This window comes from Schistocerca americana, chromosome 11 (genome assembly GCF_021461395.2).
Source record: "Schistocerca americana isolate TAMUIC-IGC-003095 chromosome 11, iqSchAmer2.1, whole genome shotgun sequence".
Classification (NCBI taxonomy): Eukaryota; Metazoa; Arthropoda; class Insecta; order Orthoptera; family Acrididae; genus Schistocerca; species Schistocerca americana.
Window position 1 is genome coordinate 46404231 of NC_060129.1, and position 18527 is coordinate 46422757.

The following is an 18527-nucleotide window of genomic DNA, read 5'->3' on the forward strand; positions in this document are numbered from 1 at the left end:
CATTTTTAATAATGAAATATTACACAATGGGAGCTTTTGCTTTTGTTCTATGGTAATAAAAATGTCCATTTACGTTTAGGTTTATTGCCAATAAAAAAGTACATTATTGGTGGGTGTGGCATTGTAGAAGTACATTATTGCTGGATGTGGCATTGATGTAGTCAGTCTGTTCTGACATTTCTGTTAGAGTGGATGTACATACTTCATTGAGAGTGTAGAAGGTGTTATGAGCTTTGTTCAGTGTGTAATTTGTAATTACTTTTGAGAGACTAACTGGAATGCAATAATATGGATGAACAGTGCTCTGTTGGACAGATAGCAAGTGAAGTGTGTCACAAAACAGTTTATGGTTCTGTTCCAAAAAACTTGAAAAATGTCAATGACTTTGATGAAGTTAGACAAATTTTGTTTAAATTTCAAGTATGTTCTTCTGTAACATCAGTTTGTGAGAATCATGAGAAAAAATACAGTCTGAAGTACAACCACATTTTTGGAAGTAAGTGCTGTGATCCACTTAATGTTCATAAAAAGCCTATTACTAAAAGTTTGAGGGAAATAAAACTTGAACATTTGTCCTTGTTATGTGAGAGTGAAACAGCTACCCAAGTGAAATGTAATGTGATTCCTGGAAATTCCCTGTGCCCTAATTGTTACTGAAAAATATTTGTTGTGAATCCAGAACCAGAATCATGTAACCTAGTTAATGACATTTATAGTCCTAATGAGGAAGCTGTTAACATGCTGGACTTTGCTTGTTCTAAGTTAGATGTATCTCCTGCTTCGAAAATAATAAAATTAAGTAGCAGAAAAAGAAAAGAGCTATTGAAAATAAGGTACAACAAATTTCAGACAAAATAAAAAAAAGACTTGGAATCATGCTTTAGCAATACAGATACCATTATTGTTTCTAAAGAAGAAGAAAAGCTACCACCAGCATCATCTGACACCGTATATTTGAGCTTAATAGAGAAATTAATAATTAAACGTTCAGTGATATCTAAATAGGAAATAGTTAAAATTTTAAGTTTGCTCCTTGACTCGTGGTCAAGAGAAAATATAGTTCATGAATTCAATGTTTCTCATCGTTTGGTTAAACTAACCTGAAAATTAGTGAAAGAGCAAGGATTTCTTCCAGTTATGGGAAAGAAGTGTACACACCTGACTTATCATCTATTAGCTACAAATTTATCTCCACACATTCATGTACTTGAGCATGCATTCCCGATCTGAGCTTGTCGTATGACATAAATAACATGGCAACTTCATGTGACTGCAGCTCATCATTTGATGCAACTGGCTTAAGTAGCCCATATATAGTGAACATTCTTGTGTGGCACTACTGACTTTCTCCATCGACTGTTCAATAAAAATGTATAATAATACCTTGCAGTATCTATCTGGTTCATCAGGTCAGACGAATGAAACATTGCTGCTGTGGTAATTGCTCTACTTTAATGCAAAAATATTACGGTGGGTGTAAAATCAGCATCAAAAGCTGTGTTTAAAGAACATCATCTCCTGGAGCCGCAGAGTGGTGCTGAGTGTATTTAGTAAACAACATCTCACAAAAATAGTTTTTAATTTCTCGTCCGACCTTTCTTCTTATTTTGAACTCATTTTAGCAGATAAAAACACAACAGAAAAAACAAAATTAAGACCGCTGATGTGAACGAATGGCAACGATATTGCCAATACTACGCGCAAACAGTACCACAATTTCGAACATTTTCGATCTGCTCAATACTAATGCACATTGTCTCAACCTAATTAGCACACATCCATTATTATTGTACATCCAGCATTAGCAATAATACTGATTGGCCAGAGTTCACTTTGAGGTCAATTCAAATGGGGCAACAACCAAACAGAATGATAGACAACATTATAGTCAAGCAGTAGCATGTTTACATTCTTATTGTTTCCCTTTGGTTCTTGTAAATATCATATACAGTATAACCTTTATAACACGACTCTGAAGCTGAATCAAGAGTTCGTGTTAAGTGAAAAACATAGATTTTAATTTGTATACATGTACAGTAGTACAGTAATGCATAATACACTACAGTATCAATTACTTTACAATAGTGTCAAGCTCTTTGTATAAGCAGATTGGTAATTAGCTCAATCGAGATGTTAGGTTGTAAAACTACAAGTACTCATAAATAACACTATTTGGTTGGAAAAAATTTAACTATGGTTCGTTGACATTTGAAGGAACAAAAATATCTTGTAATTTCACAACCACTTGTAACCATAGCATCTGTAAACCCAACAGTGATGTCATATGTTGAAGCAAATCATTCTAAACAGTCCAAGGGTGAAAATATCTCCTGAAGGGTAGATGGGATGGTATCTGTGTTCTCCTCCTTACTTTCTTCTGATGATCCTTCTTGCAACTCAGTCACACGTTTTGGCACATAAGATTCCACAGAAACACATACGGCGACACTGTCATGTGCAGTAGGGATGGACGGCTAAACTTCGATTTTCCGGTATCAGTGACTTCTGTGAACGCAACCTTTTGGTAATTGCAATTTGTCACAGTTAAAAACAGCAGTTAACGATTTCACAACTTTTATCCCTCCCCACTCCACTAATGTTATTCTGCAATTTGTGCAAATTCTGTGACTTCTGCTATTTCTGCGCTTTACGCAATTTCCGTTATTTATCACTGGTAGATGTCGCACTGTCACAAGTCGCAAGTAAGAAGTGAACTATGTAAATACACTCAAGAAATATGTTCTTGTGTGTATAGGTGATTACTCTTTTCAGCACCTAAGGTTAACATTTCAATAACCCAACTGACAAAAAGTTACATGAAATGTATTAATATTTCCAACGATTTTTCCTCAGCTGTTACACGCTTGCCCACAGTCAGTAGCATCTACATTTTACTTATGTTCTTCCTTTGGCTTTAATTCTGAATTAATGGAACAGGTGTGAAAATATTGATAGTGTGATGTTGAGAATCATACCACTAGTTACCACACAGGACCATAACAATTCTATTTAGAATACGGATTGTAGCCACATTATGTTCACAGGTATCTGAACCGCATTTCCAGTCACTCGATATACCGGTAATTCAAAATATTGACAGAACTGGAAGAGATGCCACAGCATCTTTACATCGTCTTCGTCAGAAGTAAGGTTAATTTCTAAGTTTGTGAATGAACGTAATGACATTGTTTATGCAAAGTGTGAAACCACCTCCCATCACTCAACTGCTTAAATTACCAGAAATATTAGCAGTTGTATAAAGTGAATTATATTGCTAGTAATTAGTAGCAGTATAAAAGTTTAATAATGCTCGTGATTTCCCAAACAAGTTCCCATTTCGATTACTGGCTTCTCTACGTAGCCCTCCACATCCAGAAGACATAACTGTGAAGATTCGAGATGACTCTTGAAGAACTTGCAGCTTAAAAGAGCCCTATTTCATAACACAAGTGTGCAAAATGTGCCATTGAAGCCATTACGTGATCTGTAAGGGATGATAAATAAATGTGCAGTACACTGCGAGTGCACAATGAAAATTCCATTCTCACCTTGTTTAAGCCATCCTATACCCCAAAGTTTTCTACTGTGTATTTAGTGATAAAGACTGCTGGAGTGTGATATTAATCTGTCAATTCCTCCTGCCTTGAAATGTTGGTTGTGACGACAGACTGACCTGTAGCACAGCCCAAGATCTAGGTTAGGTTGGAATGTTGCATGTTTTAAAGTTAATAATGTGCTGGCAAAAACAGTGGAAAGTACTGAGAAAAATGTATTTGTAACATATTCTGACTAATCAAAATTACAAACTGTTTTACTGACGAAGTATCTGCCTACAAAGTTAACATTATACCTATTTTAAATCTATGCCACTGATTGGTTGTCTACATTTCGATAAAACAGGAAAAAGAAAATAAATAAAAAGAAATGTTTTACATTAATTTTAGACAATTTTCTTATATACATTTTTTGCTTACCAATCCTATTGTCTTTGGTGTCACTATTTTTAATCATTATCATGATAGTCACAAATATCTGGCTGTTTCTTAAAATATGTTGCGATTTCTGAGTTTGTGGTTACTGTGGGACCTGAGAACACAGCTGTTTCTATTCAAATACATGTTGGATTTCACTTCTACACTGCTGCAATGCTATAGCAATGCCACTTGCTTCCAGACACACACAGCCTCCCCACTGCTCTCTAATTGGCTGTGTAGAATTAACAGCTGACGCATCCCGGTTTGTTCCCTTCGTACCTCACAGTCAGTGTCGACAACATTTTAGCACAAAAGCGTAAGAATGCCACTGGCCTCTAGCTATACTCATACTGTCTCCTGCAGGAATGAATACTATACTAATTTAAAGTCACTTCGATTTCGAACACAAGTGGATGCAGGCGAACTGCAGTTTAAACGTGGTGCGTGTTCATAGAAGGCCAAAGTACACTGTTCGTTTCCCACAGCTGGCAACTAGACGTAATGTGCTGTCTACTCACCACTCCCCTCCCTGAACCCCATTGGCTCTCAGCCACTCTGGTGTCACGGTTCTCCCTCCAACCCTTCTGTAGTGCTGTGCTCGAGCAACTGTGATATACAGATTGCAATATCTTCTATGGTGCGAGTCATATGTAACAACAGCAACTAATGCATTAATAAAAGATCTCAAACACGATTCAGCCCAATTCTCGAACTTTCACTCGTCCCTCGAGATGCTGCATATGTCGGTACTACCATCTCCGAAATGGGTCTTGCCACTAATTTATTCCGACGACAACAATTACAGTTAGTTTAATATAAATGATTTCATCTGTTACATATTTCATTCTAGGTTAATTTCCCTTCTTGTTTCATGCGAAAACCACCGTCATGTTCTAAAGCTGATTAAAAGCTGGTTATCTTTTTTACCTGGTGTTCTAATATGTGAACAGCAAGTGAATGTCTCATTTGCATCCCACTTAGAAAATTATTATAGTCTCTCATAATCAAATACAATACAGATCTGTGTTCAGAACGTAATGATTTTTGAAGATCACTTCCGCTTCTGAATGTTACCTTCAGTTAAAAAGGAACATTAATGTTTGTACATGATACTCATACACGTACGAGAACTTTTACTGCACGTTCAAATAAAACAAAAGTTTGTAAAATGATAGAATTTGGTGCTATTTCCTCCCGTGTTCCGCAAAATTGTCAAATTTTTTCAGCAGATCAATAGCTGGTTGTAGCGGCTAGTCCACCGTTACTCACGTATCCACTGCACTAGTACCACGGGAGTTGAACGTCACACGACTGTTCAAGCAATCTCGATGCTGTACCGAGTGCTTCGGCATACTGCGAAATCTCGAGAACGTTCGAATGCGGTTATTGTTTGCACGGCCCTGCCCTTCAGAATTCTGCTAAATAAATCTGCATGTGACCTCAACGGCCAAGGCTTCATCTGTAAATGTAAGACGACCAGCATATACTCCATTAAACAACATAAAATCACTAACCTCAACAATAGTGTAATCAGTGACTATAAGAAGACTCAGTACCTTTCGAATGCAAAATTTGGGGAAAAAAACCTCATCTTATAATAGAACAATGAAAACAAACAATTTGACAAAATAATTTAATTGGATAGACAAAAAATTTACTCACCAGGCGGCGGCAGAAAACACACGTAAAAGAAGGTTGTAAAAGGGCCATTTTTTTCCAACCTCCGATTGCTTAGTATAGAAGCTACGCGAGTGGCAGAAAGTGCACACGCACTGTAGGCTACTGCGCAACTCTCTCACTACACAACTGCTGACCTCAAGGCATCAGTCTGCATTGCACTACAGCCACGTAAAAACGGCTGCCGTCATTGTTGCTCTTGCCGAGTGTGAATTACAAAGTGCAATTCAGTTTCTGCAAGCAGAAGGGAATAGTGCAGCAGAAATTCATCGGAGAATGAGCCGAGTGTACGGTGATAACTTCACGACTGACAGTGTTGTGGGAGAATGGTGCCGAAATTTTAATGATTACGTGCACGATGAAGGGGCCCCAGGACGCGAGTCTGTCATTACAGCCGACTTCGTCGAACGAGATCACAGAATGGTTAGACAAAATCGTAAGTTCACCATAACTGCTTTGTCTATGGGAATTCTGGAAGTTTCAAGCTCTGTCATACACTTTATTGTTACTGAACATGTAGGCTACAAAAAACTTTGTGCTCGTCAGGTCCCAAAAATATTGACGGAAGCCCACAAAAGTCACCGAGTGGTGTCAGCTTTGAATTTCCTCGACCATTATCACGATTAAGGAGAGAACTTTATGAAATCAATTGTTACTGGAGATGAAACTTGGATCCAATACAACAAACTGGAACCAAAATGACAATCACAACAATAGGTGCATCCAAATTCACCAGACAAACAAAAAAATTCAAAACCATCATTCAACAACAGAAAGGTTATGGCCACCGTGTTTTGGGACCGAAAATGTGTGTTGCTTGTAGAGTTTATGCAGCCCAGAACCACCATCAATGCTGCTGCTTATTGTGAAACTTTATGACGTTCGCATACAGCCATTCAAAACAAACACAGAGGAATGCTGAGTTCAGAAATTGTGTTGATCCGTGACAACGCTTGTCCACACACTGCTGGCACCTTGAACAATTTCAATGGAACATTTTCGATCATACACCATACAGTGCTGACCTGGCACCCGACGACTTTCACTTTTTCCCTGAACTGAAGGCGTGATTAGGAGGGCAGCACTTTCAAACCAATGAAGATCTCCAAAACAATGTCAATGCTGATTTGAAATCATTGGTGGGTGGCAACATTTTTTGAAGAGGGTATTGCAAAGCTTGTCTACAGGTGTGATAAATGTCTCAATCTTTTCAGTGATTATACTGAAAAGTAACTAAGTGTACAGAACTTTTGGTAGTAAATTAATTGTTTTCTATGAACCTGGCTTCTATTTATAGCCTTTCAGATGTTGTGGGGGGGATGGGGGCAAAGGGGGGCGGATGGGGGCAAAGGGGGGGGATGGGGGGAAAGGGCTGGGGGGAAGGGGGGAAAGGGCTGGGGGGGGTGAAGTGTTGGGGGGGGGAAGGGGGGAAGGAGGTGAAGGACGGGGGGGGAAGGGGGGGGGAAGGAGGTGAAGGACGGGAAGGGGGGAAGGACGGGAAGGGGGGAAGGACGGGAAGGGGGGAAGGACGGGAAGGGGGGAAGGACGGGAAGGGGGGAAGGACGGGAAGGGGGGAAGGACGGGAAGGGGGGAAGGACGGGAAGGGGTGAAGGACGGGAAGGGGGGAAGGACGGGAAGGAGGTGAAGGACGGGAAGGAGGTGAAGGACGGGAAGGGGGGAAGGACGGGAAGGGGGGAAGGACGGGAAGGGGGGAAGGACGGGAAGGGGGGAAGGACGGGAAGGGGGGAAGGACGGGAAGGGGGGAAGGACGGGAAGGGGGGAAGGACGGGAAGGGGGGAAGGACGGGAAGGGGGGAAGGACGGGAAGGGGGGAAGGACGGGAAGGGGGGAAGGACGGGAAGGGGGGAAGGACGGGAAGGGGGGAAGGACGGGAAGGGGGGAAGGACGGGAAGGGGGGGAAGGACGGGAAGGGGGGAAGGACGGGAAGGGGGGAAGGACGGGAAGGGGGGAAGGACGGGAAGGGGGGAAGGACGGGAAGGGGGGAAGGACGGGAAGGGGGGGGGGAAGGATGGGAAGAGGTCATCATGATTTTTTTTAAATCACGATCCATATGACCTGAGGATACGTATCATGTGGTTTTCATTACCTTCTGCATCCTCATACTGTTGATTGTAGCTGAAACTTCCACATTATAGGGGAGAAACCTTTGTCTACTCCTTCACCCACTTTGACGACGGCATTGGGAGAACAAAGGTGACTCTTTGCGCATAAAGTATTTAGCTATCATTGCTGATAATTTCTAATAAAAATTTAAGCAGTTTCTGAGATCAAACACAGAACATTGTGATTAATAGTCAAAGACACCTCCTCAAGCACCTAATTTATATCCGACAGGCACTGAAGTATGAAGACTATGTCAAACTTACTAATTATGCTACGATAAAGCTGGAAACCATGGATGGAAAAACATTTGTTGCACACCTCATTTTTTTACGAGACAACCTTCCACATTAAGTGACAAGGTTAAGTGGCACAAAATTCAAATACAGGGAACAGAAAAGCCCTCGTGTGTAATGGAACAGCAGCTCAACTCACCAATAGTTAATACATTGAGTGTGATGAGAGCATAAAAGTTGTGTGGTCCGCTTTTCTTCACTGCAATGTGTTTAAACATTCACCTGGACATACTCGAGCACTGGCTGATGGCACAGTTCGATACAGATTCCACGGATAACCCTCTTTTAGCAAGATGGGGAACAGATGGTGGCACATTTTTAAATTGTCATCTTCCGTACTGTCGCATCGGTCATAATGGACAGTGTAACATTACGAGTCAAGACAGCTGTAACGGAACTTCAATAGCGTAAAGTTATCGTTAAAAACGCACGCTGCGCGATTTGTTATGATTTGGTCGGTCATAATAGTAGTAACATGCTTTTGAATACAATTAAAATATAACGGCGATACCTGTTTAGCGTTATTGGAAATAATATGTAATAAATTAATGAGTAAGGTAGCCGATCCTATAAGAAGAGGTAAAATTGGGCACATTAAGGTGTTTTGCTTTATATCGACTAAGCCGATGATATGGCATCTTTTTTTTTTCCGTTTACTCTTAGGAAGAAAAAAAAAAAGAAAACCTGTAACGAAGTGCTAATTGTGCGTTGTGAAAAATATAGGGGCGAATTTTAAATAGCTACAGTGTATAATCAGACTAACAAATGGACATTCAGTTACGCGAAATAGCGGACAGTGAAGTGTGGTCATTAAATTGAGTACACCTACAGGGCGGTCAATTACAGGATAAGTCTATTCGCGTCTCACGAGGCACGCGGTATTGAGACAGGTTTTTTTTATTATATCACGGAGAGCGGGCTTCAATTTATAAAAAGGAGAAAAGCTGTATCATTATCATTGACTGTTGGTGTTATGCAACCAAAACTGTTCATCAAAGGGTTTCGGTGAATGAGCGTTGAATGTGAAATGAAACTGTGAACGAAGTTATGTTAAATAAAGCAGAAGAGACAAGACAGTTTGGTCGTATCTGTTATTATTCCATAAACCGTAACATTTATTCTCGTTGTACGAAGCCTTTATAGACGATCGTTATGACAATTTGCTTTGAAGGGATCTCGTTACGAGTTAAGTTTTGGGGACCTGGTCAACAGGGGATAGTTCGTAGATCTTAACTACTGCAGCTATTCTGGAATCAGGTGCTACCGTGACCGTTGTGTGTTGTCTATGGCTTAAGGTCATCATATCTCATGCTCTAAGATCGACGCGCCTTTCCTCTTGGTATAACGGTGTCTCACGGTAACCACGACAACGCCGACGGCGAAGGAAGATACGGTAGAAGTGGCGCCACAACGTGCAGCTCGATCGAGGAGGATTTCTGCATCGAGTTGAGTGTCATCCGGATTCACGAACCCTAGAGTTGGAAAATATTGTAGCAGCCAGTGAGTCTGTCCAATGAAAGAGGTATTCTTCAATAATCGCTAAAAGTGAGCGATACTACCAGGTATGATTAAAATAACTGTATAATTATAAAAAAAAAAGGAAGTTGAGACTTGTGATTTCGGTAGATAAATATATATAAATACATAGTGAAAATAAGTGTATGTCTTGGTAGTGAATAATCATGTCAAAACGAACGAAAAGAATACATGATAATGTGCAGTTGAGTAGAGTAATGAGTAGAGAGAGAGAGAGGAAAGTGAGGAGGAAAGGGATGATGCATCCCATGAGCTCAATGTGGGACAGAAGACATGTACAGATAATAATACAGTTATTGATTTAGAGCTGTTAGGAGATTCAAATACAATGATAAGTAAGGTAAGCAGCGTGGGAGAACATAAAGATCTTGAGGTTTCGGATGTAGATCAGCAAGTTGATCCTCAAAATGGAAATATTAATCAAAAAATGATTGATATGCTGGTATCAATAAATACTCAAATGGGTGTAATGAATGGAAGACTTGGTTCACTAGAAAAAGATAATAAGCAATTAAAAGAGGACAATCAAAAGTTAAATGAAAAATTTGAGGCCAAATTTGGTTCATTAGAAGTTAAAATGGATTCTTTGGAAAGCAAACTGAACACCTTTGATTATAAACTGGAAAATACTAAGAAAGAATTAAAGGCGGACTGGGAGACTCAATTAAATGCGAAATTTGGAGAACTAGATGTAGAGTTTTCTAACACCTTAGAAAGGCAATATAATAATTTAATGGGAAAACTTCATAACGTAGAAAAGAAATATGAGGTAGTTTCGAAGAGTTATGATGGCCTGTCCAATAGGATGGTTAAGTGTGAAAGCAGCTGTTTCAATACTAGCGCACAGATAGAAGAGCTTTCGAAACAAATAGTCGAGTTTGAGTCTGATGCTCGTAAGGGGATTGACAAGTATTTAGTAGATCAAACTAAAAGACTTGATGAAGATCTATCTGAATGGATAGAAATAAAAGGAAATGAAATTGTAGACAAGGTTAAGACTACTATTGGATCCCAGCCAAATGAAAATATCAATGAGCACCTGAGTAGAAATGATGAATTAATTAAGCTCTTCACTAGCGAATTTCAGAAAATAAAAGACAAAATAGTTGATGAGTTACCTAAATGGCAGAAGGAAACCAATCATAAATTGGCGGAGTTAGAACGAAAGTCATCACAAAATTTGTTGACAGAGGACGAACGTTCGGAGAATAGGTCGAAAAACAACCGAACATGTGATAATACGAAGTACAATTGTGGTGAAAATTTGCATTGGGAAGTTGATGATTCGGTTGGTAAAGATGATGATTCTTTTGGTCAGCGAGGATATTTGTCTTCTTTAAAGGTGGAGAACAGCATTTTTAAAAGTAGACAATTCCCAACATTCTCCACTGAAAAGAACAACCTGCATCCGAAAATCTTTATCAATAATTTCAAAAGAATATTTCCGCGTAGCTGGTCAGAACACGACCGACTTCAATTTATAGTATCCAAAATTACCAGAGAAGCCGCATTATGGGCCGCCGAAGTAAGTGAAAGTTGCCATACTTGCGCTGAGTTTGAACAACTTTTTTTGGCTAAATACTGGTCGTCGAGTAAACAAGAGAAATTAAGAAAAGAGGTTTACCAACCTGAGTATTTTAACAGTAAAAGGAGTACGGTAAGGCAGTATTTTGAAAAGTACATAAATAAGACACGTTATTGGAGTGATCCAATTTCTCACAAGGAAGTGATCAGAATTTTGAAGGGAAGGTTGCCCATAAATATACGTGAAAAGTTAATAAATGTTCCTGACCACGATGTAGAACAATTCTTGTCGGTGATTGACTCAATAGATATGATTATGGAAGATGCAAGACAAATGAGTAGTAATCAAATGTCGACTCACACTCATAGTAATACGAATAATTATAATAATAATTTAACGTATGATAATAATAATACCGAAAACCAGGTCAAACCCGCATCACAGGAGCGTGGACAATCTTCATCCTATGGTTGCAATAAAAACAATGATTATAATAAATATAGAAGAGATACTTACTGTGCTAGAGGTAAACCTCGATATGGTGACGCGAATGTGCATAGTAGTGATATTAATAAGAGTAACAGGTACCCAAGTGATGAACCCAATTGCATTCGACCTTGGGAAGATAATTCGAAGCATAATGTTCATTGGCAGAATGGAACAAATGCCTCGAGTCCTCATCCAGCACAAGGAGTTATACCAATGGGCGAAGGAGCCTCCAATGTGCGACGGGGTGAATACCATAACTCGGATCATACTGTACGGATTGTGGAAGTTCATGAACCCCCACCGATGACTCAACGAGATAGATTAAACTAATACCAGTCACCAAATGCCTTCCTAGGATGACTGGAAAGGAGAAGGAAGGCAGGCATCAATTTGAACTCAGAGTATTAAGGTACAATAATGATCAGTATATAAGGAATGAATTAATTGAAGAAAAACCTGAAGTTTCTAATAAATGTGGACAAATTTTACAGGCAATAATTCCAACAAGTATAAATAATGTTGATGTTGAAATATTAATTGATACTGGAGCAACTATTAGTGTCATGACGTTGGACTGTTTAAAACAGATAAGCCGAGGGGTAAAAATGCCCACTTTTCCTATCACAGGATGTACCGTGTCTGGCGCGTTCAGCGCAAAAATGCAAAAAGTTGTGAAACAGGTACGTGTTGACGTTACAATACAGGGGGCTCAAATAGAAAGTACATTCCTGGTTGTTCCTAAAATGACAGTACCATGTATCTGGGGTTTGGATTTTTTATGTGAGACCGGTGCAATCATTAATTTAGAGAAAGGTGAATGTATATTTAATTCCAATGGTAATGTTTTGACAACCACCCTGAGAAAGGGCCGAGTAATTCCAAATCAATTGTGTATGAATCTAATGGTAAAATATGTCAGTATTGATGATGAAAATGTGTATGATATATGCCTTATTGAATGTTCTGAAGAAATGATGGATAAAATGTCATTGCAGGAAAAAGTGTTAGAATCAGAATATTTATCTGTTATCCAAAGGGATGAACTGTACTACTTGTTGGAAGCATATCAGTCAATTTTTAGTAAACGTCCAGGTATAATAAAAGACTTTGAATACCGTATAAAGACGTATGCACATAAACCCTTTTGTCGTACTTCCTATTCTATCCCATGGACAAAGAAAGAAGTAGTCAGAAAGGAAATCAGTAAAATGTTAGAATGGGGTATTATTGAGCCCTCAGATTCTGAATATTGTAACCCTCTTGTGGCGGTAATTAAACCCAATGGTGACATCAGATTGGTGTTGGATGCCAGAGAGATCAATAAGATCATTATACCTGTACAAATGCGACCGGAGAACCCGCTTCTTAACTTCTTTGGATATGCGTAGTTCATATTGGCAAACTAGAATATTGAAAGAATCTAGAAAATATACTGCATTCGTTTTTCTGGGCCGAAGTTACCAGTTTACTGTCATGCCATTTGGGTTGAAAATAAGCGGTGGTGTTTTCATATCGGCATTAGATACCGTACTGGGCAGAGACCTTTTGAATGAAGTTACTTTATATGTGGATGATTTGCTAATTGCTTCTGAAACTTGGGAGGAACATTTGGACTTATTAAGAAGAGTTTTTGCGAAATTTTTGGAATACGGAGTTACTGTAAATTTGAGCAAATCCAAGTTTGCTCATAACCAATTGAAATTTCTTGGACATATAATCACTCCTGAAGGGATAAAACCAAATCCTAAAAAGATGGATGCGATTAACAGATGTGCTTATCCAAAGAATAGAACGGAATTAAAGTCATTTATCGGCTTAGTTTCATTTTTTCGACGATTTTTACCCAATCAGTTAGGAAACCAAGACTGTTTGTTATGGCTGTTAAGAAAAAATGTAATGTGGGAGTGGAATTCCGAATGCACGCAAGCTATTGATAACATCCGCAATGCTTTGATTAATGCTCCACTGTTACGTCATCCGAGACTTGATCAAGATTTTTATATTGCTGCGGATGCTTCTGAAACAGGATTGGGTGCCACTCTTTTCCAGATGGACAATCCAGAAGATATCAGTACCATCAAGATAACTGGGTTTGCCAGCAGAACACTCTCTAGCTGTGAACGTGCATATTGTACTACTGAATTGGAAGTACTGGCTGTGGTCTGGTCACTTAGAAAATTTCGCTATTTTGTATATGGAAAGAAGATCATTGTATTCTGCGACCACAAAGCTTTATCTTTTATTTTAACAGGAAGGATGTTCCATTCACGTTTAACCCGGTGGGCCTTGCTACTGCAAGAATATGATATTATGCTCAAATACATCAGAGGGAAAGACAACATCATAGCCGATGCTCTTTCAAGATTACCGAAAAGAAAGAATGCTGACGAGTGTGAAGAACAGACTATTGACTTTAAAGTCATGAATTTATCAAGGCAATATTGTGAGAGGCAGATTTGACAGCTATCTCGAAGTCTTCCACAACTGCAAGAAGATGATAAGTTGTGGAAAGCCATTAGACATGCTGTTGAAAGCAAAACGCTAAGTCACTCTCAAGAACAGTATCAATTAAAATCCGGAATATTGTATCGGAGGAAGGATGAAGAAGGTGTTTGGAAAGTTTGTGTTCCAAATAAATATTTAGAATCACTAGTATGGTACACTCACTCGAATTGGGGTCATTTTGGTTCCGCTAAATGTACAGCCAAAGTAGCACAATACTGCTATCATCCAAATTTGGGACGTATAGCTACAAATATTATTAAGAAGTGCAAAATATGTCAGAAGGCGAAACCCATAAACTATTGTCGGAAGATAGAATTACATCCTATCATCCCACAACAACCTTTAATGTTGGTGTCATGTGACGTCTGTGGGCCATGCCCCATGACACGTGGACGGTTCAAATATGTATTGGCTTTCTATGATCTCTCTTCAAAATATGTGAAATTATATCCTTTGAAAAATCTCCACGTTCGACCCATGTTACGCAAATTTATCAACAACTATATAACTGGGCTTGGCAAACCTATAATGATCTTGACAGACAACGCTGCTTATTATACAAGCAAAGTATGGAGAGACACTATGAAAGAACAAGGAATCCAGCACATTTACATCTCAAGATTTTACCCTTGTGGAAATCCGGTTGAAAGAATCTTCCGAGAGTTGAACCGATTTTTACGGACGTACATACCCAAACAACATTATAAATGGATCGATTGGATTTATGAATTTGAGAAAGTGTATAATGACTTACCACACTTATCGACAGGTTATTCGCCTAACCAAATTGTATTTGGTGAAAGTATTGTGCCAGAATGGATGAAGAAATTACCTGCGATAGAACAAAAGATTACCAAGAAAGAAGATATGGTGAAGAAGGTCTACGAAAACCTGAAGCATCAAGCACAATTGAGAAAAACCCGTTTTGATAAAAATGTGAAGAAAGTAGTCACATATGATGTAGGGGAAGAAATTTTATTGAGAAATCACCCAAAAGCATCAACCAGGAAAAGACTGAATAAGAAATGGCAATATTTATATACAGGTCCATACAAAATAATGAAAATACCTCATGAAGCGAGCTACCTCCTGGCAGATTGTGATACTGATGTAATTAAAGGCTTGTTCCCTCACATAGACCTGAAGAAGTATTATCAATAATGAGCAAAATATAGATTCAAGAAACACTGAATGATACCAAGACTACACTCAGTGGACTAAATAAAAGCACCAATGGATAAATACGTACTTATACTAACTTACAAAGAAAATTAAAGAATGTACCGACGATTTCCATGAGATACCTTCTTGGTATCAGCAACAATAACGACGCTGAAATACGATTTATCCTCTCACCGAACAGCGAGGATGGATGATTTAAAAGTGGAATTAAGAGGAAAAGAAAAGGACCAAATCCTCTCTGGTTAAACAAATGGCCTGATAAGGGTTTTGGCCTAGGATGCCAATCGTCGAACCCGGCTGTGATCCCTGCCTTGCACCGTCGGTTGAAGAACTGAGGGCTTCATCCAAGGAAAAAAATGTGGTGTGAATATGAAGTGATTAGTGCGAAGTGCTTCTAAGACAACCTATAAACAAATGTGGAATTTAGTTAAGGGCATTTTGTCTAGGCCCATTAACTCAACTTAAATATTGTAGAATGTATGTACTGACTTGTTGAGTGAGTGTATTCGCCGAAACAAATACCCTCTCCTCTCACAGTTAAAAAAAAAAGAAGAAAGCCTGTTCTGTCTGGAACCCTCTTCAAGACATCACAGTCTGGGGGGCCGTGTAACATTACGAGTCAAGACAGCTGTAACGGAACTTCCATAGCGTAAAGTTATCGTTAAAAACGCACGCCGCGCGATTTGTTATGATTTGGTCGGTCATAATAGTAGTAACATGCTTTTGAATACAATTAAAATATAACGGCGATACCTGTTTAGCGTTATTGGAAATAATATGTAATAAATTAATGAGTAAGGTAGCCGATCCTATAAGAAGAGGTAAAATTGGGCATATTAAGGTGTTTTGCTTTATATCGACTAAGCCGATGATACGGCGTCTTTTTTTTTCCGTTTACTCTTAGGAAGAAAAAAAAAAGAAAACCAGTAACGAAGTGCTAATTGTGCGTTGTGAAAAATATAGGGGCGAATTTTAAATAGCTACAGTGTATAATCAGACTAACAAATGGACATTCAGTTACACGAAATAGCGGACAGTGAAGTGTGGTCATTAAATTGAGTACACCTACAGGGCGGTCAATTACAGGATAAGTCTATTCGCGTCTCACGAGGCACGCGGTATTGAGACAGGTTTTTTTTATTATATCACGGAGAGCGGGCTTCAATTTATAAAAAGGAGAAAAGCTGTATCATTATCATTGACTGTTGGTGTTATGCAACCAAAACTGTTCATCAAAGCGTTTCGGAGAATGAGCGTTGAATGCGAAATGAAACTGTGAACGAAGTTATGTTAAATAAAGCAGAAGAGACAAGACAGTTTGGTCGTATCTGTTATTATTCCATAAACCGTAACATTTATTCTCGTTGTACGAAGCCTTTATAGACGATCGTTATGACAATTTGCTTTGAAGGGATCTCGTTACGAGTTAAGTTTTGGGGACCTGGTCAACAGGGGATAGTTCGTAGATCTTAACTACTGCAGCTATTCTGGAATCAGGTGCTACCGTGACCGTTGTGTGTTGTCTATGGCTTAAGGTCATCATATCTCATGCTCTAAGATCGACGCGCCTTTCCTCTTGGTATAACGGTGTCTCACGGTAACCACGACAACGCCGACAGCGAAGGAAGATCTTTTAGCAAGATGGGGAACAGATGGTGGCACATTTTTAAATTGTCATCTTCCGTACTGTCGCATCGGTCATAATGGACAGGACGACACTGTCTCCTGATCTTGGCCAACTAGATCTCCAGACACTTTTAGATTTCTTTTTAGGAGGTTACATGGCAGACCTTGCTTACGTGGCTCCTTAGCCGAAAGCAATTCCAGAACTGGAAATGCACATTTCGAATGCTCTCACACTGGCGGCTCTACATATGTCATAGATTGTACGGTGTCAAACAAATGATTGCTTAAAAGTTGTCCGTGTAATCGAGGACAGTCATATAAAAGACCTATAAAGTACGAAGAAAGAGTTTTTTAACTGTTTTTACATTCTTTAAATCTTATCAATGCGTGACTCTGTGTAAAATAGCTACAGCTGTCGACAACTGCTATACGCATTTTTAATTGCCCTGTGTTATCCAGAAAAAATGGTGCCATCTACCTGTCTGGTCACACTGCCCGACAAGGCGCCATTCAGTGAGAGGCTCACTACTCACATATTCTCATACTCCAGATCGTCCTCGTATCTGCTGAAGAGATCAGTCGCGTTGATGTGGACCGTGACATTGCCTTTAGGGTTGGTGCGCTGTTGCAGCCGACGTTCCTCGCGCTCCCTGGAAAGACAGAAGCAGTCCACTAATCTCACAGCCCGGAAATCACAAAAATGCCACTGTACAGCTTTATCAGTTATTTCATTTTAAGTTTTTACTGTTCACCAAAATTAAAAAAAAAGTTATTTTGGAATATTGCTCAGATACGAAAGTTTGGCTCAGGCACCTACAATGAAAAGACTTGCTGTCAACAACCAGTTGTGTTTTATTAAATTTATCCACAGTGCACTGGATTTGTTAGGCACCGATGACCGTAGCAGTCTGGTCCCTTTAATCCCACAAACCAACCAACCGGATTTGTTAATGTCATCAACTGTGTTACAAATTTATGAAATAATTTTACTGCATAAGTCACTTTTTATTAATATTTATGAACACAATGTGTTTTGGCAGCACACAATAAGGACAATGACTGTCTATTCCAGGACATCACAAATGATCATCGTATCTCTGTATACAAAATGCAATGTCCTTACTGACCGACTCCTCATTACACAGCCCAAACCGCTATGGATTGAAATTTTGAGAGGATGTTGATCTTATTCTGTAGGCATCATTTAACAAGTGATTTCTTGAAATTTCACCTCTGAACGGAGTGAAATTGAGGATGAAAGGTTTTTTGAAAATACAATTGAACATGATTTCTATGTATATCATGGGGGAAGAGAAAAGATTACTTGTAACTGAGAATCACTTAGCTGTCAGTTATAGATGCAGTTATACACAACATAGTTTTTACCAGAGGGAGGGGGATAGAACGAACACGAACACACACACACACACACACACACACACACACACACACAAAAACTAACTTAGCCTACATGTGTAAACTTTCCAAATGACGAAGATAAACTATGATATTAAATGGAAAAAAATATTATTCCGTCCTGCTTTAGAGAAATTAGCTCCTGTATTGTAAATTGGCACTTTGTAGTGTACGAACAACA

The 18527-nt window shown here is 39.1% G+C and overlaps 1 protein-coding gene across 1 annotated transcript in view; it reads right to left on the reverse strand.

Moving 5' to 3' along the window:
* The window catches only part of LOC124553940 (dnaJ homolog subfamily C member 11), a 128503-nt gene that overhangs the window by 72776 nt on the left and 37200 nt on the right, over positions 1-18527 (reverse strand). The window contains exon 4 of the mRNA XM_047127958.1: positions 17464-17580. Within this exon, the coding sequence (XP_046983914.1) occupies positions 17464-17580 (117 nt within the window). The remainder of the gene's footprint in view (positions 1-17463; positions 17581-18527) is intronic.